Source organism: Apus apus, chromosome 2 (assembly GCF_020740795.1).
Source record: "Apus apus isolate bApuApu2 chromosome 2, bApuApu2.pri.cur, whole genome shotgun sequence".
In the NCBI taxonomy this organism is placed as follows: Eukaryota; Metazoa; Chordata; class Aves; order Apodiformes; family Apodidae; genus Apus; species Apus apus.
In genome coordinates, this window is record NC_067283.1 from 24,425,194 (window position 1) to 24,453,134 (window position 27,941).

General features: G+C 38.6%; 1 protein-coding gene across 5 annotated transcripts in view; it reads right to left on the reverse strand.

Annotated features, from left to right (window-relative positions):
* Nucleotides 1-27,941, reverse strand: part of CDK6 (cyclin dependent kinase 6) — a 136,443-nt gene that overhangs the window by 57,736 nt on the left and 50,766 nt on the right. For all 5 annotated transcript variants that reach the window (XM_051610366.1, XM_051610367.1, XM_051610363.1 and 2 more), the window contains exon 4: nucleotides 22,583-22,750. In XM_051610366.1, the coding sequence (XP_051466326.1) occupies nucleotides 22,583-22,750 (168 nt within the window). The remainder of the gene's footprint in view (nucleotides 1-22,582; nucleotides 22,751-27,941) is intronic.

A 27,941-nucleotide genomic window follows, 5' to 3' on the forward strand; every position in this document is an offset into this window, starting at 1 on the left:
GGGAACAATACATGGTTCGCCCTTCTTAAATTCTGGTGACCTTTTAGAGAAGCTCTGGTGCTCTCATGCTTTGGATCAAGGGCTGTGAAACTTGGCCTCTATGTCACGGAGATGTTGTCTTGCGGTCCTTGTAAAACTTGGCTCCAAATTTGACCATGTCATAAATCTGAAACACAGCACATGCTCAGTAAAGATTTGTACTAGTGTATAATTATTGCACTTTTGGAAGGTTGTTTTTTTTCAAGGAGCATAGTTCAGGCCAGCTCTGGGGGGCTCAGTGGGACATCATGGCATCTCAAGCTTTTGACTGAGTGCAGAAAGCCTGCTACTCTGTAAGTGGTCTATCCCATGTTTGAAGAGGGACCTATGAGACTCAACCACAGAGATGAAAATAGCTGGACAGACTGAGGGAAGAGAGTATGAAAGCCAGATTAAGAGCAGAGATTAAGACATCCCCGTGTTGGGTTGAAGAATGATGGGGAGTGGGAGCCCAGTGGGAGGGCAGACTTCACAGAGGATTTGAGGTAGAAGCTTGATTTAGTAGAGAGACGAGGCTGGGCTGGAGGAGAGTTGGAAATACAGGTTTGAGAGGAAGGAATAGCAATAGTTCTGTGTCGGAAGATGAATGAGAATCTGGGAAACCCCTGGCAATGCATCCTGCTGCCTTCTAGTTTAATCAGCTACTTATGACAGTCATCCACTACAACCAGATACTCCGCTAGCTCAGGCTGAAGAATTCTATGTGATTGAAACATAGGTTCAGCCCTGCTGATAACCAGTGTGCATCTGAATATATTGCCAAGTGAAGAAATTCCATTTTTAAGTACACTTTCCTTTTCTTACAGAAGAAAACTGCACATGTACAAAGAAATAACAGAATAGATGACTTCTATATTTTGCAGCTAAAACAAATCACAAAAAAATCTTCCCTAAAACCAAACCATAAACAAAAACCAAAGTACTTTACATCATAAAGAGCATGTGAGTTGAGAAGTAAAAACAAGCCTGTGGCAGCATGGGCCACTGGTCAGTGGAAGGTGGTCTAAGTACATTAAAAAATGCCATAGGAATATATTATAACTTAAGCTCTATTCCCCATCCACTGAACTACAGACCTGCTGTAGCTGCAAAACCTGTAATTGCCTAGTGGAGTTAGTTCTCTTCTCTACACATAGTGACAGTCTTCACACGAACTTTCATTTTCTTTGGAGGGACTGCCTAATACCTGCAAGGCTATTAAACCTGTAGAAGAAGGTAACAGCAACTTCTTTTTATTATCTTTCTTGCTGAGCACTGCAAAATAACTTGCTATATTGCCTATAGTGAATCAGGAGTATAAACCTTCCTGAAAAAGATGCCAATAACTTAACTGTTCATAAAGAAAACAGAAAACTAGTATCAAACTAGCACGTTCATGCAGCATCTTGATTTTACCCAAGTATTAATGCTATATTGTGGGCTCCTTCCTAAATAAGATAACTGTAAGGTCTGATTTAATTGATGAGTTTAAAAAGAGAGCATTCACTGCCACTGAGGGTCTCCTCCTTGCAGCTGTTGCTGTGATGGGTTGTACTTAATGAAACTTTCTCCCTCTTCGCTCTGAAAACTCAACACCTTTAATTTAACATTTAAAACTCAGCCTCGGCTTAATCATCTCACAACAAAAATGCATATGCATTGACATAATTCTATTTCTTGTAACAAAATAATTAGATTCATGCAGCAACAACTGAACTGCTCCATACACAGTATATAGTTAAAACTGCACAACTGAAGCCAAAATATGCACAGCTAAAAGGAATGTTACAGGGGGGCCTCTCTTAGTGAACAAAGCAGGCTCAGTTTGGCTCTTTTTCCCTAGCGCTACCACATCCGCACATCGTTAGTTGGAAAATTCCAGATATATGCTGTAATTTTTTGTGCTTTTTTTTCCCAGTACACTTGAGGCTTTAGTGTCCAGATGCCATTTTTCCCCCCTTATCTGTCCCTGCTAGTTTGGGTCTCTGCCAGTTGTGGTCAACAATTAATACAGCAAAAGAAAAATACAGTACACTCCCTGGCAACTGGCAGAGGCTCACAGGAAATACCAAATAAAAACTTTATTATGTATTGTTTAACTATTTTGTTTGCCTGTGGGCCACCCTGTTGTTGGTGTAATTTAGAAAAGCATGCTCCATCTGGATGATCTGTGCGCAGGCTCATTGTTCCCAGAATCTGTCACGCACAATCACTGCTTCAGCCTGTGGCCCTCTGCAGACAGAAGCAAAGGCATGGCAGCCCTCCAGCCTGCATTCCTTTTCATTAGACAACTTGTGACCAAATGTTAGAATAGAAGAGTAACCTTTTAATATTCATGTAATTAATTTACTTTCCCCTTTAATTATAAACCTTCACGTGAAAAGAAGAAAATAAAAAGACTTCCCTTCATGATTCTCCTCCCTCCCCCAACCTTTCTATTTGCTTTTTGGGGACACGGAAGGTACTAGGAGTTTCATTAGACATAGGCACCAACACCTCTGCCTGTTGGGAAACTCTCATGGTTCTAGTATGTTTGTGAGCTTTTACTTGTATTAATTGCTCTGGGACATAGAATAGATTCTGAATTATAATAAAATTTGAGAAAATTATTTTTTCCCTTCTATACACCCTTGCAGCATCTGCTTCCTTGTCTTAATTGGTGGGGTAATCCACTGAACACAAAGCCATTCTTCCATATTTGAAAACACAATAGACATCTAATTGAAGTTCCCTTTCATACTAAGGTCAGCATATGACTCAAAATACAGTGTCAGCTGGGATCCTGGCTGGGCAAGCTTAAGTGCATTGGCAGCGCTTGGTCAGTTCTGCTTTTCTGAAAAACGGTGCTGTTTTTTCAGCTCAGGTTAGGCCAATGCTGAATGGGTTAATGTGATGCAAAAATTTGCTTCTGACAACTCAAAAAAAAGCATTTGACTGCCAGAGAAAGCATCTGATGCTGTAAGGTCCTACCATATGAGTTCATTTCAGCACACTGAACTGGGGCCCTGACGTCCATGTGAGTCCTCTTTGCTGCTGCAAACCCTTCAACATAATGAAATCCCAGTAGGTTGTAATTTGAGTAGATTAAACCAAGATAGAAATTGCCTGTCTCCAAGTCACAGCACTTAAGTTCTCATTACCTGATTTTGATTTTAGTGTTAACAGGTGATGAGGACACTAAGGACCCGCATAAAAGCACTTGGCATATCGAAGGACAAGGGCCCAAAAGCAATGGTTTTTATGGCAACTGAAGAAATGTTACTGAACTTCATTCATTCCTCTTTTATTAAATAGGTATACTGCCATGTTAAGTTTGCAAATGATCAACATATATGTTATTAGTTTTGATTAGTTCATGCACCAATCCATCATAGCAATGGAAAGCAGCACAAGAGATTTGCTGTTGTGTGGGCACAAAGATAATGTAACAAGTCAGGATGTTTTAGACACGTGCAAGACTTGCAAAGTTTCTGGAAATGTCTTTTACTTAGTTTTAAAATAGCACTTAATTTAATTGGAACCGTTCTGCCTGTGAAGCACCTTTAGCAGGGAATAGAACAAAAACGATGCCATTTGTCATATTAATTGCAAAATTGGAGTATAATATTTCACATCTTCAGTAGAAAAGAATTTCAGCAATGTGGCAAATTAAACTGTTTGCTTATAAAAAAGGAGCATCTTCTGTCCAGAAGGCAAAGCAGCAGCTGGCAGTAAAAGTGAATTCAAACACTCCTTTGCCTAAAGCAACAAGAAATTAAAAAAAAAAACCAAAACCAAAAAACCACAACACAAAACAACCACGCAAAACCCCCCCAAATTCCTTGTCATTGTATTTAGTATGGGCTCATTTTCCCTGTCAATGCAATGACTGTCCTGATCTTTTTATGCCTCCTCACTTTCTTTTACCTCCCTCTACATACCCTACACAGAATGTTGGGATGTGCCCTCAAATACATAATATTTGTGGGAAACGAAGATGTCAGGAACTGTGCTAAGCTGAATTCAAAGGAAGAGGTAGGATGGGCTGTATTCTAGCCAGAACACTACAATTTTAAAAATAATTACATTATACTTATGAGAAGTCATTAAAGATGTAACAGAGATAAAGCTCCTCCTACAATTCCAGACTTCTCCGTTTTCACTTTCTGGTCAAATAAGCTTCAATATTAATGTAGAAATTCAGTAATTTACATTAATTTAAAGTACATTCCTGAGAGGATAAAACTGTGATGTTTACAAATACCAAAGGAGAGTAATGCACTCACACGAAGAAATCTTCTTTCCTCTGAGGAACAGGGGATACTGTTAACATTCTTGATTAAAATAATCATATTGACTAATAGGAAGAACAATTATATAAACTAGGAATTTATCATAGTGGAGAAATATGTTTGGACATAAATATATGATAAAATATGAAAAAAGGCTATGAAAGCAAACTAGATCTTGATTCAAGTTGTACAGCTCTTAACAAAATTATGTTCTCTTCCATGATGAGGGAGTCTCAAAAGGAACTGGTTTTTTTTGAGGGAATTATGACAGCAAGGGCTTAACTGTAGACAAGTTCTTTCCTGACTTCAAAACAAAAATCTCAAGTTTCTCTGAACGAGCTCACAGTACTGTCCTGTAACTTCCCTCATTTTACAGTCCATGATCTTCAGTTCCACTGACCAAATCTGGAAACCCTCACAGTCTAAGTACTGTCCCAACGCCATATGTATATGTACACATCTACATGCCATGCAAGAAGAGACTTCCTGAAGATTGTAATGAAAGCAAGCAGGAAGAGTTAAGCCCTCACTTGGACAAGGTGCTTATACAGATACATTAACTCTTGGAAATATCCAGAACAACATTCAGAGCAGGACGTTTCAGTCTTGAAACAAATGTTCAGTCTGGATTAATGGGCTTCTCTTCTCCATTTTAAGATGTGTCTCACCAGGAATTATTGAGAGGTTTGTACTCATACCTCTGAATGGGGTTCAGAGCCTAAAGGACACGTAGGGAATCCTCAGAACATACTAGGTCCAACAGGTACGGACATCTGTTCAATATTCATGCTGTCTTTTCACACTCCTGAGCTTAATTACAGCTTCTGTCCATTGAGTTATTAATGTTATTAATCTAATGTAAATCTAAAGAACATCTTCTCAAGGTACAAAGTGAAAACTTCTCTGCCATAATGATTTGACTAGCAACACTGAAAAAGAAAATTCATACCAGGACATCAACTGTATTAAAATCTTAACTTCAACTTCACAGAATGCAGCAAGTGAACAGAGAGCATATTTCAATGCAGATTAAATAAAAAACACATGGTTTCCTTCACCTTCAGTTGTTCTTCAGGATACAGTACCTTCCATTTTCTCATATTAGTTATCTGTGTTCTGTAGCTTCTACCACTGCTTTTGATATTAATGAAGGTAGAGATTAAAAAAAAAAATTAATACAACTTCAAAAGCTTCAAGTATTTTGCATATTTTTTATCGTATGTGCCTATGACATGGGAAGGTGTTCATAGCTCTCTTATTTTAAGAAATCTTTTTTTCATCCCTTGATGTGAAAAATAGTAAGAAAAACTTACTAGTGGAGTGCCCAAGAAAAAGAGTGACAAAATACACACAGTGATTTCCAATACTCAATATAAATAAGAGTTTGTCTCCCCTTATCATGAATACTTTTATTTCTAGTCACTCTAACACTTTCCTCAGTTTGGTATGAATTTAAGGGGGTTTAGAAGATTTTTGCATTTTACTTGCCAATAGTGTGAGGGTCAGATTACTCTTGTGGAGTATCAACTGTGGAAAAAGTAAGTTCTGCATCTGCACAGCAGTTCACCTCTCAGACAACCTGCTGTTTGCACACTATTCTGCACACTAATGGTATAGAGATGGGTAAACAATAGCTGCTTAATTCCTTTCTGATGAATCCATTATTGACAGTAAAATTTCTTTAAAAAGGTGAGGGCTGGAGCTGTCAGACAGATCTGGATGACAAACATCATTCAGAATAGAAGGGAAATGAGAACATGTACACATAAAATAAAACAAATAAATAAATAACATTTTTGGAAAAAAGTATCACCGCTTTTAAGTTCTAAGACCAGCTGTAGTTTTTGTCCTTGCTTTTCTGTGAGTTAGTGGTAATGTCCAAGACTACAGAAGGGGATAAATCTGTGCATACATCCAGAGTTAGCTGTGTAGAACTCCCATTTTCAGAACCTGATGGTTGAGTACTGAAGCAGTGGAACAGTCAATTTGACAAATGTGACTATACATGGAATATGCACAGAGCCTTCTCGCAGCAGGGTGGGAACTCCACCCCCTTTAGGGCCTCAAGAAATCTCCGCAGGGTAAATATATAGCTGATGCTGTAAACACAAAGTAGAGCAAGACAGAATTCAGGAAACTCAGGCTAAGTTCAGAAGATGTTTACATTGACTATAAAAATCTGAAAACAGTGTTTACATTGAGAGAGGCTTTCTTCTTCTCTGGCCTAATATAGATTCTTTATCCAAACTTGTTAAAATCTCACGTATATGCTTTCTAATTTTTAAGCTAAACTTACCTGATGAAATTTTTTTTTCTTTGATTCACTTGTTTTATCTACTGCTGCTTTTTGAACAGCTGCATTTGTTACTGCCTACCTTGAATTTAATTTTATAACATGGAAATGCTACTATTTCAGTAGTTTACCCAAAAGCTGCAGTTGTGGATAACATTTTCATTTTTATGCAGCAATGACTGCTGCTTTAGTGGGTCTCAACTGGCTACTATAGTTCTTAAATTACATACTCAAAGTCTTATTCAACAATGCTTTTTAATATTACTTTATATTCTTGAGTCATGGCAAGATTTTTTGTTCACTCTTGCATTAAAAAAACCTATCACCTGCAAGGCCTTGAGGAGTTTAACATGTTTCCCCATGTTTAACACTAAGGGAAAAAAAGAAGAGGCTCTATTCTACAAAGTACCTGTGGGAATTCTGTGGTCAAGGCCCTTGAACTGGATAGGCAACTATATCAATACCATTTCTGAATGTCATTCCTGTTCTCTGTATACTCCACTCCTCCAAAGCAGTTTGAACATGTGTACAAAGAAAATGTCTGAAATTTTCAAACAGAATATGAAATTCTGGAATGAGATGCTGGCCACAATAAAGTAAAAGGCATGATTTCCCTTGACTGCATTGCAGGTAGGATTTCATAGTGTCGATTCAGTAATACTGTGCTTTCACCTTCAGCAAATCTGAAGCCAAAACAAAAATGCAGTAATTTTCTTGTTCCATATTTTTTCTTTTTGTACCAAAAGATCCTTGCTACTCAAGTGACTATAGTTGGATGTGCCAAGCTTTGTAATTAAAACCTAGCTCATACTATAAACTCAGTTTTTCTACAAACTCATGGGTTTTACATTTTCAGATATTGATGGTAATACAAATGGCTTTGATTGCTGCTGAAAATTATTATTTTGTCCCATATATTACTTCAATTCATCTGGCTACATTTTTCAACACTCTGCTTTTAACATCCTCTGAAATTAAGGTCTGAACCATGCTTATAGCTTATAGCCAGCTTCCCACAAACCAGAGAATTCCATAGCTGAATAACATTTTTTTTTCCATGCTATTCCATTTATATATTTTTTTCTCTAGGATATCTAGTTGCATTTGTTACAAACTGATTTTTTTTTTTTTTTTATTTCGCCGACTGGTGAAAACTAGTTTTCTGGAACTAGGTTATGTGCAGACTTTGGTCCATTTAACAAGGTCAGACTGTTTATTCTTGACCAAATTCTTTCCCACTGTAAAAAGGTACTTTTAAATACCACATTCCAAAACCAGTGCCAGTAAGTCACTGAAGCATATTTTCCCACAAGAACTGATACTGTGCACAGGCCCCTCCTTATTGAATTCTTCTGGTGCAGGATGTCTTCAGTGTCACAAATCACTTAAATCTATCCATAGCTTAGTAGCATTGAATCTACACAATGCCACCTGTGTCTTTATTAACTTAAATAGTGCCATTCATTTAAAAGCAATAGTGTCTGAGCAGCATCGGACAGCTAAAGAGAAACAAAAACCCAATTAAGTACAAAATTTATATATAAAATAAAAATGAACCAAATGCAAAATATTCACTGTTGATTTAAAGACAGACCCTCTTATTCACCTTATAAATTGGCTTAGTTTGATGAAGCCATGCTGATTTATACCAGCTGAAGTATGGGGCTATTATGACCTACTGCAATAGCCGTAAGAAAATGCAAGTCAGTAAAGCATTTACAATTTTTAAGCTATGTTTCCAAACTGGTTTTCATTTTATGGAGCTAGAACATAAATATGTAAACAAAATTAAGGAAAACATCTGTAGATACCTATCTACCTCTGATCATCTGTTTAGATGTTATACTGAGCATGTTTTGAGTTACATTTTTTGTTAATGCAACATGGTACCCAGATTAATCCAGCACATTAAACTGCACATCAGGATAACCAAATTTCCCAGAAATAATCTTCCACTGACTTTTAGTTCTGTCCTTGCAGATGAAGTCCAATGCAGGACATGTAAGAACGTTGTGAAAAATTTATATCCAAATAAAGCAGTGTTAAAAAGCATCAGCTACATCTTTTTTTCTGAGATGCAATGTCACTGAAATTACAGTACCAGTGATCAATAATAAATTTGCAAGGTAGCCAAAACTGTACTGCCTCTAATGAACATAAAAAAGATACATTACTTTCAATGAATATTAGAAGAAATGCACCCAAGTACTCATATTGAAGCTGGTTAAAAATACAGAATAGTCAGAGAAAGTGTATTTGATTACACTTTGATTCAAACAGAACACCTGAAAAAGTACACCACCCCACCCCCCCCCCAATTAAATTATATTCAAAGATTCTCCTTTCTGTTTTTGTTGTGTTTTTTTTTACACAGGAATTTCAAAACCTTTAACGTGACTCTGTGCTCTCTAACGTGAAATCCATGCTGTGATCCCTTCTTGCACTTGTGGCTGAGTTCAGTCACACTTTTCAATAGAAAGCACTTTAAAAAACCCCAGAAACAACTGCGTCTCTGTGAATGGTCTTAACATTTTGTAAAAAACCTACTTGTTTTCCATACTTTGTAGTAAACCCTGTAAAAGAGTTAAAACTTTTGTTCACCAACACCTAAGAAGTGCCAGGCTTTATGCCAGAGTAGTGAAGTAAATAGCTAGTTAGCCTGTTCCATGGAGGCAGTCAGTAGAAGTGGTGTTAACACAAGGTAGCTCTTGGTTTGTGTCTGTCTCAATATTCCTGATATTCTCAGCGGCTTAAAAGAAATAATTATTCTCTGAAAACTATTGTCATATGTGATATTATGAGACATTCACACCAGTCGAGAAAGCCTCAACTGATTTACAGTACTCCCAAAGATATTATACATTGGCAGCTCCTAATAGCTTTAATTTTCAAGCTCCTACCTTACTTTTAGGGGTTGTAAGCTTCGCACGGACTTAGGCTTTGCATTTCCTTACACCCCAAATCTTTCTGCTGTGTACATAGCAATATATACAAAGAAAATCATCCCATGTTTTAGAAGACACATCTTCAGGCTGTATTAGTTTACCGTGTCTTCTGCCTGAAAATTTAATCAAAATATTAATTTATATAGGCTAGGTGAGGAAGGGCAAGAAGACATGAAGTGATAATGGAATTAATGTATTTGTTTTGCTTCATAAAAAAGGTGTAGCAAATCCTGTTTCCCTGAGCAAATCAAACTGGAGGACAGAATTTTCCTTTCGGACTTATTCCTAATATTCCACCCAGAAGCTCTCAGCTTTTGCAACATTTTTTCTCTGTATGTTTCTATTAATATCTGTGTGTGACAAGTCTGTCACATCTGTGTGTATGTACTTGTGCTCTGCTTCCCATTGCTTTTCTCACTCTCACAGTTATCTTCTCAAACACCACTGGCTCTCCTGCACTTCCATTCAGATTTCAGTCAAACCTGCTCACCCACATAGTGCAGATTCCTAACTGGCCTCGCACATGTTTTGTAGTTTGGGTGGTGGTTCTTGTTATTTCAGATGTATATTCCAGAAAAGTGCTTAATTGCTTTTACAGATTTATCCAAAACGTACCACAGCTTTATGCTTCAAGTAGACTTGATTTCACCAGGAGTCTCAGCTCTGCCCATATCTTGATGGCATCTTTGATAGTGATGTTCTTCATGACTCACCAAGAGCACAAATGGCAATGGTATAAGGATTGACTTGGGCTGAAATTGACTTGGGATAAAATAAAAATCTTTTGAGGATGCATGATTCTTCATTGACACATTCTTCATGGTTCCACTTTGGGCCGCATGCACAATCAGGACCTCACCAAGGCACTCTGTCTCTCCTATCCTCAAACCTTCTCTCATATAAATTATAGTGAAGATACTGTAAAGATTTAAGCAACCTCCAAATGTCTAGGTTTTGCTAAGTGACCTAAGTTCTTTCCATACTACTGAGATCATAACCTAACTCTGTGGTATTTCTGCATCATTAATGCCATGGAACTGGTAATCTCTAGAATTTGTGCCCAGCATGAGCCAAAAAGTGTTTTGAAAAAAGACAGGCGAAGGGACAAGAACTTGTAAGAACCATTTCCAACTCTGAAAACATGTTAAGTCTTACTCTTTTGTTCTCTTACACAGCCTTTAACCTAAAATAGTTTTGCAGTGTTGGTCACTGCATAAATAAACCTTCTGTAATAGAAACACGATGCTCTGTACAGGTGGGTGGCTGTAGAGCTGACAGTTCTGTACAGCTACAAGTTTCTTGCCTCTAGTGGAAATTCCTCTATTCATAGATACTGTGTACAGGGCAAAAGGCAACTCACCATCCACTAGGCATTGTTCCTCCTCTTCTGCAGGACAGAATATATGTATTTTCAGATCATTTGTGCTAGGAATAAGGCTGTTAAAAATGTCGAGTTTCTTCCAAAACTGGGCCATTTACCTTAAGTACAGCAGATTAATCTGTGCAGAACACTTGCACTGCCTTTTCCACTAGCTGTTCAACTTGTCCCAGTCAAAAGACCTCTTACTCTGAATAGCTTCCAAAGTTTTTGGATAGTTAAAGTACCTTCCCTGCTTGGACTTGTTTGACATTAACTACTGCTAACAGTCAAGGTGAAAAACAGGTACTATAGCATTAAGCATACTATTTATTCATGTTAATAAACAACAGTTCTTTTAAGTTAAAGGTATAAATTTTGTATGCTAACAGCCATACTCAATATTATACTTTCATTTTCTTCTGAATCATAGCTAAGGCCAAGTCCAAGAACTTGCTGAAGGCACATCTCTGTCTCTACATATTTCTTCAAAGCTACTTCTTCTTTCCTGCTGGTCAGTAGTGAACCAGCTGTTTCAATGGCAGGTTTCCATGGTTACAACCTTGCATAGGGCCCACAAGGTAAAACTTGTATCTTTATTAAACCAAAAAAAATATCTTCTGCTTCCTAAGCAGAAAGTCCCTACTCTTGTTACTCCTCTTTTAAATCTTCAACAGGACCTCAGAAAAAAATCAGGATGAACTTGCATGTGGTTGTCTTCCGTCATTTTTAAAGTCAGTTTTATCTTGTATCTGTGCTTACTATGCTAGGTGTTTTTTGTTGTTGCGTTTTTTGTTGTTGTTGCTTGTTTCTTTTTATTATCCACTCTTTGTCACTCAGGCTCAGCAAATGATCAAAAATTTGATCCTGTTTCAAATCAATCTGAACTTGAAAAGTAAAAATATCCTGGTTCTTGAAAGAGTATGCAGTCATTCATTTAGTTTTTTTCTTCTTTACTGGAAAACTACCACAAGATGCCTATGTCATTTTTATAGTTGCCCTGGAGAGAAAAACAACTTGCTGACTGCAAACCCACAAATCAGTTCTTCCATATTGATCACGAGTTCGAAGGGTATTTTCACAGACTGTATCTGTAGAAGAAGGTCCCCTTGCACTCATTACAGAGACAGAAAAGCCAAGGCAATCATTAGTTTAGCTGCTATTTTAGTTATTCTGATTTTCACTTGAACTCTAGAGACTTCATTTTCAAATTCAGTTTATCCAGTTTTGCAACGGACAACTTCAGTGTGCATTTCAGAACAGTAGGTTTTATTTTAAAATCTGCTTAAGTTTTTTAGCATGTCTCATCCAGTAGGCTAATTTTGACTACTGCTACTCATCTGTCTGACCTAAACTCAAGCTACTCCTTGTACCGCCAAGGTCTGACTTTCAGTCTGGAGGAATTTCCTGAGATATATTTGGAGGTTTTGGTATATACTAGGATGTCCTGGATGATTCTGCATTTTTGAAAAGCATTCTGCAGTAATTTTTCATGACACATTTAACTGAAAAATTTTTTCATCTTGGCACTGACGTGAATTTTCCTTATTTTATAAAACAAATACAGTATTTTTTCTTCTTACCTACAAACGCATTTTATCAGATTATAATCTCCTTTTCTGCTGTCTTTTAAACATAGAAGTGTTCTGTTTCAGACAAGCAGATTCTGTGATAGCTGTATCATCTTTTGATTCCTTTAGTAAGAAAACAGTTAATTTCCATGGAAAACCTTACAGATCCCCAGAGTGCCTTTGGCTCCTTTGCTTTACCTTGACTGCAAAACCCCATCACTGCTTATGTGCCCTGTCAGGCTCTGTGGTATCTCTGTGTTGTAAGAATGCAAGTGTTCTCAGGTGTCCCTCTCTTCTTACTCTGTCTAGCTCTTAGTAGCATCCAAGTCCACTCAGATTCATGGCTGTCCTTTTAGCAGATGCATCAGGACCCTAAAGCAGATCAGAACACCTAAGGCTGAGTATAAATTCTGAAGCACCATCAGAGCTGGGCTACCTAGAAAGGCTACTAGAAGTATTCCTTTCTGTTCTTTTTCATCACCATTCACGTAGGGTATAGAGGCTGAAGTCAGCTACCCTGGGATTTTCAGTAGGCACATCTATTGTTTGAGCTGGGAAATTTTAAGTCTGCAGGATGCACACTAAGTAAAAAAAAAAAAAAAAAAAAAGATGGACAGTTTCCTGACAGGTTCATTTTTACACTCAGGTGTTTTACATCCAGATGTCCCCTGGACTTCCACAGTAGCCTGTTTCTGCTTACTTTCACGTTCTGATTTTTCAGCTAAAGCCTTATGGCAGGTTATTTCTGCTAGCCAGTTCCAAGTTTATCCAAGCTTTTCTGGCATCCCCTGTTCCATGGAAAGCCTTCTGATCAGGTTTTCAGCAGCCAGGTTGGTTGTCATTCACTGATGTGACTTGCCAGATTCATCCCATTTCTAGATGGGGAACGTTGCAACCAGACTTCCTACTCCATCTGGACTTTTTCAATTTATTGTCCCAACAAAGACTCCATTTTTGCCTTAAGATCATCTTTCATCCCTACTTGGGAAACTTCCAGGTTGTCTTTTTGCTCCTCTAGTGAAGTGTCTCTCTGTTTTATATCTCGATTTAATTCTTTGTGCTCTCATGCTTGCCTTTATTTTAACTGTAGCCTCCTTTGGTTTATGAAACCATCATAGCCACTTTTTGCTCCATCTCATCTTAACAAATCGAAGCAGCTTGTTACTAAGCTATTTGTAAGATCCCCAAAATCGAGGAATTCACCTTGTAACTCAGTAATTCTGTTTGCAAAACATGTTTTCCTCTGGATTTATCCACTTAATTATAGTAGATGGGAAGTCTAGAGATACCTAGTTTAATTCATTAGGACTGTTATACTTCTACTTTTCACATTTTGCAAGGATGAATGTATACAGCAGTATGTAACTGATTTCTCTAACCCAGGAAGCCAACTACAAGGCCTTGGCCACCTGCTGCCATTCAGCATACAAAAAAAATTAATATAATGGAGTTAAATTAAGAATGGGAAATTGAAGGCTGGACACCCAAGGACACTCTCTGAGAGTGATTATATAGAGGTTTTGGAACAGGCTCCCATGGGAAGTGATGGCACATTTAAAGTTAACATGGGCAAAACAGTAGAAATTATGTAACAGAGAACAGTCCTGCCTGATTCAGAACAGGACTAGATGATTTCACGTCTCTTCTGCTTTTGAGGTCTAGAATTTCATCATCATCATTGAATGACAGAATGGTTTGAGTTGGATGGGATCTTGGAGATCATCTAGTTCTAAGCCCCCTGCTTAGGCAGGGACATCTCCCACTAGATCAGGTTGCTCAGGGTCCCATTCAGCCTGGCCTTGAAGACTTCCAGTGATGGGGCTTCCATAGCTTTCCTGGGCAACCTGTGCCAGTGTCTCACCACCCTCACACTAAATAATTTCTTCCTAATGTCTAACCTAAATCTCCCCATTTCCCGTTTTGATCCATTACCTCTTGCCCTCGTCCCTACAAGCCCTTCTAAAAAGTCCCTCCCCAGCTTTACTGTAGGCCCCTTTCAGGTACTGGAAAGTCACTACGAGGTCTCCTTGGAGCCTTCTCCTCTCCAGGCTGAACAGCCCTAACTCTCTCTGCCTGTCCTCGTAGGACAGGAGCTCCAGTGCTCAGATCCCCTTCGTGGTCCTCTTCTGGACTTTCTCCATGAGCTCCATGTCCTTCTTATGTTGGGGGCTCCAGAACTGGATACAGTACTCCAGGTGAGGTCTCACGAGAGCCAAGTAAAGAGGGAGAATCACCTCCCTTGACATGGTTGGCTTTCTGGGCTGCAAGCGTGTCATGGTTTGGCTCAGAATCGACAGCAACGGACAACGGACAAAGCGACACACCAACAACAAGCAAGATTTCATGCCCAGAACAGTAAGTACTAAGGCTATGAGAAATGTCCTTGGGTGTACCTGTACAAGGGAATATTCAGTTAGAAATACCTTCTACAGCAGGGCTTTGGCCAGTACACAGAGAAAATTTACAGACACTTCCCTGCCACTGCAAAAACGTGTCAGTGACTCATATTTATTATATATTAAGCCCTAAGAGCATGTACAGATGCCTGCTTTCACTCTGGAACAGCACAAGCTCCAAGGAGAATATGCTGTTTTCTCTGTTCCTCTTCCTTTGGCTGTCTCAAATTCAAGTACCAAACAGGCCCATGCCTGCTTAGCCTGTGTGCTCTGATAAGAGCATAACCCCAGGCCGTATTTTACTGTTTCAGGATGGTTTGAAATTATGTGGGAACAGTTCTGTAAATACACAGGGAGAGACCTTGTCAAACAATCAAATTGTTTTTACAATCCAACCCACTCAATTATCTCTGGGAGTAGATGGAGAAACAGACCTGCTTAAAACAACAGAAAAAAAAGCACAAAGATGTAAATCACTGGGTGGGGAAAATGAACCACTTATTTTTATATATGAAAACATAAGACAGAAGTATGGTCACACAATAGGAGGATACTCTTTTATGGTATAGAGAAAATACACAGTACTAATTTTCTGCTTTTCTTGCCTCCTTTTACAACCTTCTCCCTTCCTCATGTTTCCGCAGATTAAGCATTGCCTATTCCTTACAAATTCAGCTCTTCTGCGTCTAAAGTCCCTTCACCAGACATTTGCATGAAAACTGTACGTCAGTAATAACAATATCTACAGTATCTTCCTAAGTGAAAGAGAAGGAAAATAAAGATAAAAGAAAACAGAACATTTCCTTTTATCTGCACATCAACATGGGAAGGCCTAGTTGTACTGAGGACATTCTTCTTGTACCAATGGAACTGTACTGCTGCAAAATACACCCAGAGGTGAAAAGAATGCTTCACAGAAGTAGAATGAAGAGGAATCTAGGTAAAATTATCCAGTGTCAGATTTGAAACAAAATAAAGATTTTTTCTTACAATGTAGAAGTTAACTGCAGCCTGAAGTATAAGCGGTTCAAAAAGGAAGTAGATTAATTTATGAAGGATGGGTACCTCTGTAATTATTAAAGACAACCATAGAATCATAGAATGATTTGAGTTGGAAGGGACCTTAAAGATCATCTAGTTCCAAGCCCTCTGCATGGGCAGGGACACTTCCCACTATACCAGGTTGCTCAGAGCCCCAGCCAACCTGCCCTTGAACACTTCCAGGGATGGGGCTTCCACAACTTCTCTGGGCAACCTGTGCCAGTGTCTCACCACCCTCACACTGATGATCACACAATGATCCAGATACAATATCCAGCATGGGAAATTGTTAAATACCTGATTATTCAAAGCTGGTTCTTACTTCCATTCCTAAGCATCCTCTGTTGAAGACTATCCTAAAAGTCAACCTTTGGTCCAATCCAGCAGAAACTTCCTTTGTTCTGATAATAACTGTGCTTGCAGTTTTACTTTTTTCCTGTTTTCCCAGCAGAACAAAGTAAATTTATTCTGCAAGGTTGCACTGGAGCAGCTGTAGGGCTGCAAAACATGCTCAGCTCACTGTGGACAACTTTGTCATTACACAATATATTTTCTTATGCTTGCAGCTCTGAAAAGGAGTTTTCTGGCATAGAAAATATTATGTGGAGCTAATCTGCTTGTTTAGTGTGAAATAATTTACTTTCTTTGAAAGATTAAAAGATAGGCTTTTTATGGTTTATGATAATCCTGGGCCTGAATCACAGCAGAGGGTTGCATTCCCTGCATTCCTGACAGGTCTTGAGGGTGAGTTGTGGCATCAGCTGTGGAAGAACAGCACAGAGCCCTGAACCCAGGCCTTGGCACTGAGGGGATAAAAAATACTTCAAACATCAATAGAGATACCCTTGGAAGGTTTGTTAAAGTCAGATACAGTAAGAGCCTTAAATGAACCAGTAACTGGTTCATTAAACATCTTCAAAACAGCACAAGTCAGCATGAATGGTGAGGTTTCGAAAAACATTTCCTACTTTGAGTTAGTTTAGTTATTTGAGTCCTCAACTGAGGACTTCAGATGTGGTTTCATAACTGACTCCAACAAATCTAAGACTATGGTGTGTACAGAGTGGATGACCCTATCCTTATACTCATCCTTCCCTATGTATCCCTGTGGCAGTGCAGTGATTCATATCTGCTAATACACTTGAAAATTAAGAACTACATTTTATGGGGCTCGTTTTCAGCAAGGGTGTGACCACTAATGCTGACGCAAGAGAAGTGATGGTCAAAAGCAGGACCATCCTTTCAGCAGCAGCATAAATGTAACATCTACTTATGTTGACTGTGAAATGGCACCCTTAGAATATTTAATTAGGATGTGTTTCTAAAATAACAATCTTGCTATAAATTCTCTCTCTCTGAGAGCAGCTAGTAGTGCTCTTACAGCCAAGCCTTAAAAAGGTTAATTTCTTATGATGGGCAACAAAAATGAATAGTCAGTTTTGAAAATAGTCTTATATGATAATAATGCAGATGAATAAATGAAACTTCTAATTTCCTGACTTTGTCCATGTGTATTTCTCTATTGCCCTTTGATAATATTGTGACATTTTGCAATGTTTTTGTCACTGTTATTTTACACCATTCTGAGCCCCCTTAGTGAACATATGATCTGAGTGAAGTCAGTGTAAATATATATTGAAATTATTTGAGTCAGCTGCAGACTTCAGCGTCAATGTGCTGATAATGATTTTTGTTCTTAAGATGGCTCCAGAGATAAAGAACTCATTTTATGTGATGAAAATAACTTTCCTATAGGATGTTTGGGAGGATACAACAAAGATTCCTTTAGCTATCCAGATGTTTAAATATCAGATAAACTCACTCGCCCCTTCACAAAGACAGATACATAGGCTTTTTATGCAGAACTCTGTGTTAGTAGAGAAGACAGATTTTCCTTAAATAAGCCAACCAGTTTAATCATGCTGCATTCCTAAATAGCCACAACCTTTCAGCAAGAGCACTGACAAGCTCAACAACACATATTTTGATCCTCTGGATGTCTGTCTGTGACTCATTTTCCTCTTCAGGGACATCTGGGTGGACTGGAGAAACACATCATGAAGCAAGAACTGGAGATGGGGGCTTAGATCTAAGGTGATGTGTTTCCACACAACACTGAAGGCTCAGTGTCCATCTGTCAAATTACATTTGAGATAAAATCTACTATCACTGGATTGATTCCATTAGGGCAGTCTTTAACACAGCCCAGATTTTTACTTTGATTCACCAGAGGCAGGTGTTTGATTAATTTCCATAGGTCTGCTCCTATGTTTGATGTTAATTTTTTAAGTAGATTGCTGAATCATTTAGGGTTAGTCAGTGGATCTCAGGTTAAAGCTGTACTGCAACAGACTCCAGGTCTGCTGGAACATACCCAACACAGGAATGGCCTCTGTAGGGTGCATTACATCAAAAGAATTATGTGGATTTTTGGAAGCACAGTATTAGGAAGGGTGGCCTTTAAAAAAAAACAAAGGGTATGCCTCCCTCAAAAGAAAGCAAAGCAAAAGACAATCTTTAACTGTGTTCTCAACAATCATATTTGCTCAGAGGAGAGTCTACATCACATTATTTACTAACAGGTAGTATTTATTAGAAAATCACAATGCAACCGTGGGCAGAAAATGGGAAAGCACGCATTCCTCTTTACAGGAGGGTTTTTCTATATTTTTGAGTGTTTTTTGTTGCTGTAAGTAATTTATATATTTATTTTTATAAAGTAAACCCAGTTAGTGAAAATTATTTATGCTCCCTTGCTACTATACCAACAAAATTAAATCCAAGTTCCTGCATGATGTGACATGTAAACCATTTGTGCTGAAGTGACTGCCAGAAATGGATGGAAAGTTTTTATCCTGATGAAGCACTCAAATAAAATGCTAGTGTAATCTAAAATTATTTACTGACAGTAACTGCAGGATTTTTTTACTTCTCTTTTTAATCATCAATTTAGCCAAGCCTAGTATTCAACAACTTAAAATTATCAGCAGAGAAAGTGATGTGTTTTCCCTTCTGATGTTCAGTACATCCGAAAACAAGTGGGGTTTTTTTTTTTGAAAGGAAGACATAAAACAATTTTGTTTGTATTTTAAGGAAAAAAATCTCATCAGTAGTCCTGCCATCTAAGGTAAAGCACACATGTTTTCAAAGAAAGTATTATGAGCATGTTACAAACACTAACATGTTACCAGTTTCACTCAGATCCTGATGCAGGTCAGGTTTTAAAAGCTGGACAGCCCCAGCTCCACCTAAATGCTGTGATCATAATTGAGCACCCTTAGAATTCTCATGTGCCATGATTCAGCTTAATTTCATTTTTTTAAGGCAGTTAGAATTCAAGAAAACCAGAAGAACGGCTTATTTCTCTTTCATAATATAACTTCAGATCTTCCAGACAGCCTCGTGTTCCTTTGCTCAGAGAAAGTTAGAACTGAGTGCCCATTTTTCTGCACCAGGAAAAAAAAGTAACAGCTCATTAGCTTTTTCTATCAAACTCTACAATTACACAGTCACATCAATCCACCTCCTCTGTCCTATGGAGCTTCTCTGTTATCACAAAGCCTATTCAAAATTTCCCTAAGAGCCAAGACCAACACCTGAAAAAGAGTCTAACTTTGTACAAAACCAGACGTGTGCCCTATTACCCACCATCTGAGCCACTCCCGCCTGACCTTGTTCTTTCTAGGGCTGTTATTTCAGACCCGTATCACTTCTCAGTCTGACCACAGCTGGGAGCAGTGATCTCCACCTCCACCCTGCTCCCCTCCACCCCCCAAGCCTGTGCAACATTAGTTTGAATCTTTTATTCATTCACTGACAGAAATATCAAGAGGTTTCTTTAAATGACAGCAATATGCCCAGATGACTGATCTGCCAGAAGGAAATAACTGGCTATCAGTGAGAGAGATTGCTTTGAAGTCACTATTTGCAGCACCCGGGGTACTCGGGTCGGATCAGTTTTTACTTCATTGCTTTCATGGCAAGCTCTTTTTGTCCCAGCTGAAGAATTTCTTTGTAGGCAATGAATGAGGATGCATCTTGGGAATGATCTGATACTTCAAAAGATGATTCTTGTAGTTTATCTTGCAGTAACCTTCTCTTCTGAAGGAAATGCTGCAGAGCCCTTGTGCTGATCACAATGATAGCACATGCTATGTGCCTTTTATCACTGGGCCGTCTGCACTATCACTTGTCAGTATAACTCCAAAGCAATCCCTTGCAAGCTAGGACTTTTATTAATTGATATATGTGTAGATACATGCTGTCTTTTGTTACACAACATTTTTTTCTGCAATCACTTCAAAACAAAGCTGGTCCTGCTTAAGTCAATAAAGTTTACTCACTGCCTAGTAAACAACTGCAATTTAGACTATTTGGGAATGGCAAAGTCAATAATATCTTTACGTTTAAAACCCAGAAGCTTTTGTTTTGTTTCAGTTTTGTTTCCTGTACTGAGTTTCAACAGAGGAAAAAAAAGAGAAGAATTTGTACACCAAAGCAGCTAGCCAAAGGTAAAAGTTACATTCAGAAAAGAAAAACTGATGGCCTCTGCCAGCTAATCCACACTTAGTAAAATTTTCAAACCAGCACTCATTCCATTGGAGCAATGAAGACCGACATTTAAAACCATGCCACATTATCACACTATAAGCAACACTCCCCTCTAGGTTTCTACAAACAGACAAACAGACAAAAGCTGATTTTGAAGGTGTTAAACACTAAGTGCTTTAAAACCAATACATTTTTAACTTAAAAGAGCCCTACTCATAGATTTTTTTTTAAATAAGAAAATAATGATATATTAAGTTCTATACACGAGTCATTATTCACACCTATGCCCATATACTTTGTCATTGGTCACTGAATAATTCAATTATTTTAATACTCTATTGCACAGGTGCAAGATCAATTGAATACCTGCACAAACACAGTACAAACTTGCACATGGAAAATCCCTTCATCTGAACAGCTCCTGTCCACAGCAGTGCTAAGGGTACCAGCTAATGGGTTTTGAAACGCGCTTGCTAGCTCTTAAGTATGAGATGCTGGAGCATATGCACCCCCTTTGCATAGCAATTCTGGCAATGTTCTTTTACAAGCAGCTCTTGGTATGTTTTTGCCTCAGTAGATACACTCTTTTTCCTGGGTTTTTTGACCTTCCTTCCTGTGCAGGCAACATGATCATGGGAAAACCCCTGCTTAGTTCTGTAAATATTCTTTCCTTGGTTAAAAAAATGCCCTGCTGGAAGCCTTAAAACACCCTGCAATTTTAGCTTAAAGAATTTTATTTATGGATCAATAGAAATATTCATTGAAGCTGTTACTGACTGATAACTGGGAAATTACAAATTACAGCAATTCAGGAACAAACTTTCCTTTTCTTCAAAGCTGTTTTGAGTTACAACATGATCAATCGTCAATAAACTCAGCAGAGATTATTCCAGTTTTGCATTAGGCTACATCCTATAAGCAATGAAAAAAACAGCTTCAAAACACAAGTTTACATATGCTTTATGCAACAAGGATACTTTCTTATGTTTAAGAAGATTATTATATCATTCTCTGTTGCTTCCTTCCTTCATTCACACTGAAGCTGGAACTCAGGATGTCATAGTTAAATCACACAATGATGAGAAGACTCTTACAGTAACTAATTATAACAATGGATCGCTTTTTATCAAGCTGAGCCACACTAATTTCTACAATAAAATACAAAATTGACTCCTTTCAGTTTCTTTTCTCAGAAGTTCTCCCTTTCCTGTCGTTAGCGTAAGGGATGCTGTCATGGCAGTTTTGATACTCAGATTAGAAAATGGAAACAATAAAATTAATGAGCAGGCAACAAAAACAAATGAAACCCTATGCACATGCAGCACAGATACTCTTCAATACACTTCAGAGATGCTGTGCCACACAGCAACTGATTCTGGAGGCAGGGCCAGCAAGTGTGCAAATAGGGTCAAACAGCAAGGAGCTGGCAGTGACTGTCTACCACCATTAATGCAGGAAAGAGCCAGGCCTTCTGGGAGTGAGCTCATGCCTGAGCCAAGGACAACCAGGAGAGCTGCTGGGAGAGGGGCAACAGTGGCAGGGGGTGTAGAGATGCTGGAGGTGCTCTTTAGCAGTTGGCTTGGGAAATAGCGGTGATTTTGGATGCCAGATCCACTTGAGCTGACTCCAACACAGTGCTGTTTGGAATTGTTCAGTAACATATGGTAGCAAGCACTGGACCCATATTTACAGAAAACCAGAGGGATGACACTGTGGAATTTTCAGAAACAACTAGGTATTTTTTAAGGCAAGAAACCTGGAGATCAACAAGAGTTTTATCCTAAAATAGGTACTTCAGAATTTTTCACCCTACCTGTTTGGCTTAAGGTGCAAAAGAAGTCACTACCACAACAGAAGCTAGACTGATGGAGTCTAGATGGAAAACAAGCACATACCTAATCCTTCAGTAATCAGTCATGATTTAATTTAGAACCAGGAATCAGTAATTGATAACTTGTACAAAGCAATCACAGCAACTTCAATCCTGGCTGGAAAGCAATTGTTTTCGTAGACACACGTAACTTCAACTGCAGAGATGGTTTTAGAACCAGCATCATAATATCGGATAAAAAGCCAGGAACATGGAGAGTAAAGCACACTGATGCATTAAAAGAAAAATAAAAACCTCCAGAAACTTACCACTGAAGTAAGAGCCATTTGAAAACTGTAGATTCGTGCAAGGCCAAAGTCAGCTAACTTTATCTGCCCGCTGCTGGTTACAAGGATATTTTGGGGTTTCAGGTCCCGATGCACCACACGATGTGAATGCAAAAAATCCAATCCCCGAAACAGCTGAAGCATCATATCCTAAATATAAAGTAGAAATCAATATGCAATTATCAAGGTAAGGTGGCAAAAAAGTAAACTACCTGTCATAATCTGCAAAACTCATTTAATAAATATTGACTTAAATATGTGTACAGAAGATAAAAACAACTATTAATATAAAATGGACAGGATGTTGCTAGAATCAGCTGACTTCAACAAGTGTCCTTATCAAGTTAATGTATTGTTTCTAGTTGAATTATTTGAGGTTGATTGATAGAAGTATGAAGACTGGTCAACATACTTAAAAGAAATAGCAAAAGCATGTCTGTAAATCCAGGGACAACTTCAAAATAATGTTGTCCAAGTAAGAAAAATACCTAGCAACTTTCTTCTCTTAATTTTAAACCACACAGCACTTTGCATGTCACAAGTCTATGCTTTGTCCTGCCACAGTGAAGTGAAATTTTGTCATTAACTTCAACAGAGAGAAGTGTCTGTTTCAATCAGAAAAGCTATGTAAATGACATATTAACCAGGATTTAATGTTAGAGAGGGAAAAAGTTAGGAAAATTTATTCTATAGAATTTACTAGAGTAGGACATAAGTTACCTTTAGAACAAAGTTTAGCACTAAATCAGTGTAATAACAATAAGTAACAGTTCTCATTTTGCTGTTTTCTTATAGTGATGCAATCTTCTATGATATTTCCACAGCTGAAGAAACTATTTCATTTTACTCATGTTTTCACATTAATCTTAGTAATGTGAAAGGAATGAACCAACAGACTCAAAACTAAATACTAGAAATCCCCTGGATTCCAAATTAGAAGGACACTTGTGAACTTGAAAACTGTATTTGCAAAACAGGCAGCTACAAGAAGATGCTGCAACAAGTAAGGAAAAAAAGGCATAAAGAAAAAAAGTTTGTATGCTGTATGTTAATAAAACTCCAGCTCTGTGTTTGCTGATGACATATGCCCTTTCCACAAAGCATGCGGCAGGGTGTTTGTCAATCCTGTTATTAGCAATCAAAAGTATTATAAAATGTATAGCTACTAAGGCTGGGAGCTCTGATCTGACCTCTGGTAAAACACGGCCAGAGACTATAGTTCTGTCTGACAAATAGCAGTAACAGTGGCATGCTCCTAAGGGACTCAGCTTTTATTTGCAGACCCTGATGGTGGAGATACTACCACTGAACTATGGATGCTGTGACAGCATTTAATTATCACCTCTGACAGATCGTGGTAAACTGAGAACCCCATTTTCTGTTAGCGGATGCCTTTTATTCCTTTTGCTTCCTTGGGAAAAACTGAGATCTGATAATTTTGGTAACTAGTTTTAATAGGGTTTGATCCTTTAGAACATATATACAAAATGTACTGAATCCTCTTGCATTTATATAATTCCACTTTGCTGTTCAGAAATACATGGAAGAGCTAGGGCTAGAGCTCTGCAGGTTTCAGGCACTAGTAGAATTAACATGTCACACCTGCTCGTTCTGTGCTACTGTAACTTAAATCAAATTGCACCAGCCTTTAGATCAGTCTTGCAGATATAAAGAACATGCCAAGAACACTAAAGTGCACAGTTATCCTAAGTATGTACTTCATGGTTTCACTGAATTTGGTCTATTTTTTATATTCCAGGTAGACATAATATCAAAAGAAGAAAATAATTTAAACAACTTCGGGATTAGTCAGTAGACGCTGGTGAGTCCCTTTTTCGTGACATTTCTGCATCCTACTCATTTGTCAAGTATGTAAACTCATTCCTGCAGTTACGAAATGTATCAATAATAATTTTTTCCCTACGACTGATGCTGGTTTTGTTTCCACTTTCTTCCTCAAGCTCAGCAATTGCAATTCTGCTCTGCTAGTTGCAAACTGCAAGCAATACCTTCAGATTCTAAATTCAGAGTATTCCTTCAGGGACAGGTAAAAAAACCAACCTCCCCAGGACACAAAAGATGAGTATTACTTAATGAAGTTGTCTCCACACACAAAAAATGAGATGTGACACAGAGAAGTGTGCCAGGGAAGTGTATATTTAAAAGGTATTCGAAAGAAGAAGGAAAACTGCTGAAAAAAATGCTGTATTTGCTCTTCCATGAAATTCACAGTCCATTCAGGGTATTCCTAGTATTCATTTTGGACTGTTAGTTATGCTCTTTTGCTATCCCCTACTACTTACTATTACATGTATGAACAGATTTCAGTTCAAAATTATCATGGAAGAACAGCCCAAAGATTCACGTGTGTAAAGAAGGGACTTCCACGTAAAAAAAAAATTGCTATTTGTGATTCATTATTGTCCTGTTTTAAATTCTCAGCCAGTTAGAAAAAGAGCAGAAACCAAAATCACATCACAAAGGCCTATTACACTTCAAATACAGAATACCTAATCTGTGCACCTCAGAATTTGATATTTGTTCACACAAATAGATTTTTAATACAAAAGCAAGCAAAAGTGAGAGCTTTTAAATCCCTTTTTTTTTCCCCATAATGAATGATAAATTTTGTGCTGCACATAAGCCTAGCAAAAAACATTAGCTGTCGTGTTTAGAAAATGACTTCATAATCTTAGTCAGCCACTTGCAAGAAAACATCAGATTCAATCTGGGCTGTGTGTTTTCTTTGATACCATAACTAATATGGTAGCAAATTGCATGAAGGCTGTAAACATGCACAAGCCAGATCACTAGCTAATTAAATTAGGATAATTGCACCCACCCGACGGAAATGCATCCATTTTTATTAATGATGATTACCCAGTGTTATCTCAAGTACCAAGATCTAGAAATAAATGCAAGACAGCCTACATTTGCCTCAAGGATTAGTTTGTTCCATGTCTGCATTTCCCTGAGAAATTTTCTGTGGCAGCTAAACATACCGTATTTTGGAATTACAGTTAAAATCGTATTTCAAAAGTCAATTGAAAAATGATCTGTCTTTTGACAAACAGAAAGATAAATTTCTTATCAGACTCGAGGAACAAGCTCTAATGAGTCACGATCAAATCTTTGCTATCTTTATCCTATTTTCTTTGGATATTGTATGTTTACAAACATGGACACAGAAAAGCACCTGTTGTTTCAGATTAGAGATTCCTGCCATGCTTCTAATATCACAAAACCTACAATGGTTGTTACTCAAGTTAAAGATATATACATTATTCCACTGTGATTACTTTAAGATAATTATGGTTTTACAATTTTTTTTTGTTTTCAGGCTACATTTTCAATGCAGTTTATGCACAAATCTAAAATACTTATTGGTAACTCAGTTGAAAACGGAGGTATTTTGGGATTTAATGAACAAATACACTTGCCTCAGAGGCGAATATGTAGCTTTAATTTTGTAAAAGCCTCATTATGGAAACAGTTAAGAGTAAAATGTGTTATGGAAATGCTGCATCTTTTCCATGTTCTGCCAAATAAGGTATCAGTGATGGCATTGCTCAGTCTATATTTACAGAATTTACCAGTACTGAATGTCAGGGCCAAATTACTATGAACTTTTCAAGCAATACCATACTGTGGCATGAGTCTCAATAACACACAGAAAGATGTCCTGCATACTCTGCCTCTGGTGTCAGCAAGGATGGGGACAGCCTCTGGTGTCAGCGAGGATGGGGACAGCCTCAGGTGAGGCTGAGCAGCTTGTTGCTGCCTCTGTCAAAGGCTGGCTTCACAGCTCACATTTCCTAACCCAGGGGCAGCAGGAGCAGAAAGCCCTGATCTGCTACAGACTTTCGCCTCCTCCTTGTCCTATCCCCTCTTGACCGTATGCTTCACTGACCCCTCTTAACCCTCCTCCAGCTTCTGATCCATAAATCTCTTCCAAGCCACTGGTTTTCAAAATACCATTCTGATCCTTGACGAGACACCCACCATCTTGACTTCCAGCTACAATACCTGTCAGCTGCCTGCAGGAACTTGTTTAAGGCCAGACAGATTCTCTGGAGGACTCTGCCTGCCTGATCCAAAAGAGGACGGGCATGGCTGCCGACCAAAAAATTCACATGCCTACTCAAAGAAAACAGAAAGGATGGAGTTGTTTGGGGTGCTGATGCCCAGGTGCTGGCAGCGAGGGCTGCAGGGGCCTCTGTCAGGGGAGACCTGGGGCTGCCCCGTGCCAGACACAGCTGGTTCCAGCTGCCTCAATTAGACCCACCACAGGGCACAGCTGGGCCTGTCAGCCAAGATGGTGGTGTCTCTGTGAAAATGGACTTAAGAGAGGGCAGAAAAGGCTGGAGGGAAAGAGGAGGAGGGAACAAAAGGATTGTGAAACAGCACAGGTAACACCAAGGTGAGAGGAGGAAGAGGAGAGCAAGTGGATACTCCATGGTGGACCAGATATCCACATGGCAGCCACTGAGGACCTGCACTGGAGTAGGTGGGTATTCCTGAGGGAACTGCAAACTGTGGAGAGGACCTATGCTGGAGCAGGCAGAAAATGTGAGGAGGAAGGAGTGGCAGAGAGGAGTTGCTCTGGGCTGACCAGAACCCCTCACAGCCCACGCCTCTGTACTGCTCAGCATGGGGAGAGTCAGGTGTGATGTGGAGCCCAGAAAAAGGAAGGGGAGGGTGTTCTTTGAATGTTTGCCTTTTTTTCCTCCACTATCCAAATTAGCAATTAAATTTCTATCGTAATTGGCATTAAGTTAATTTTCCCCAAGGCAAGTCTGTTTTTGCCCATGATGGTAAGCAATCTCCCTGTCTTATCTCAGCCCGTGAGCTTTATTTTCTGCATGCATCCTGCTGAGGCAGGGGAAGTGAAAAAGCAGAGGGGAGGGTGGGTGGGAGTCTGGCTGTTGAGCCAGGCTAACTCACTGCCGTGGTAACGGTATAGATGTTAGAATTTGTCTTTGTAAAGGCGGATATAATGCGATACAACCTGAAGGAGAACACCAAGAATAATGTCTTCAGAGAACACATGCACCCAGAGGTAAAATACTCAACACACTCATAAGAATGGTTGCTCATTATGTGAAGTGCACATTTTCCCTCCATTGACTGGTATGTGAAGGAAGAAAAATATTCAACCAGATTGCCCTAGCTCATGGTGACAGGATACCAGAGAAAGTGTCTGGAAGCTCACAAATATACTTGGTTGTATTACTAACTAAAAGCAACACAGTACAGGTTCTTGTCAACTACAACAGGCTCTATACATTTGTACTAATGCACAGGCTTTAAATGTTTTTGGTTTTTTTGGGTTTTTGTCTGC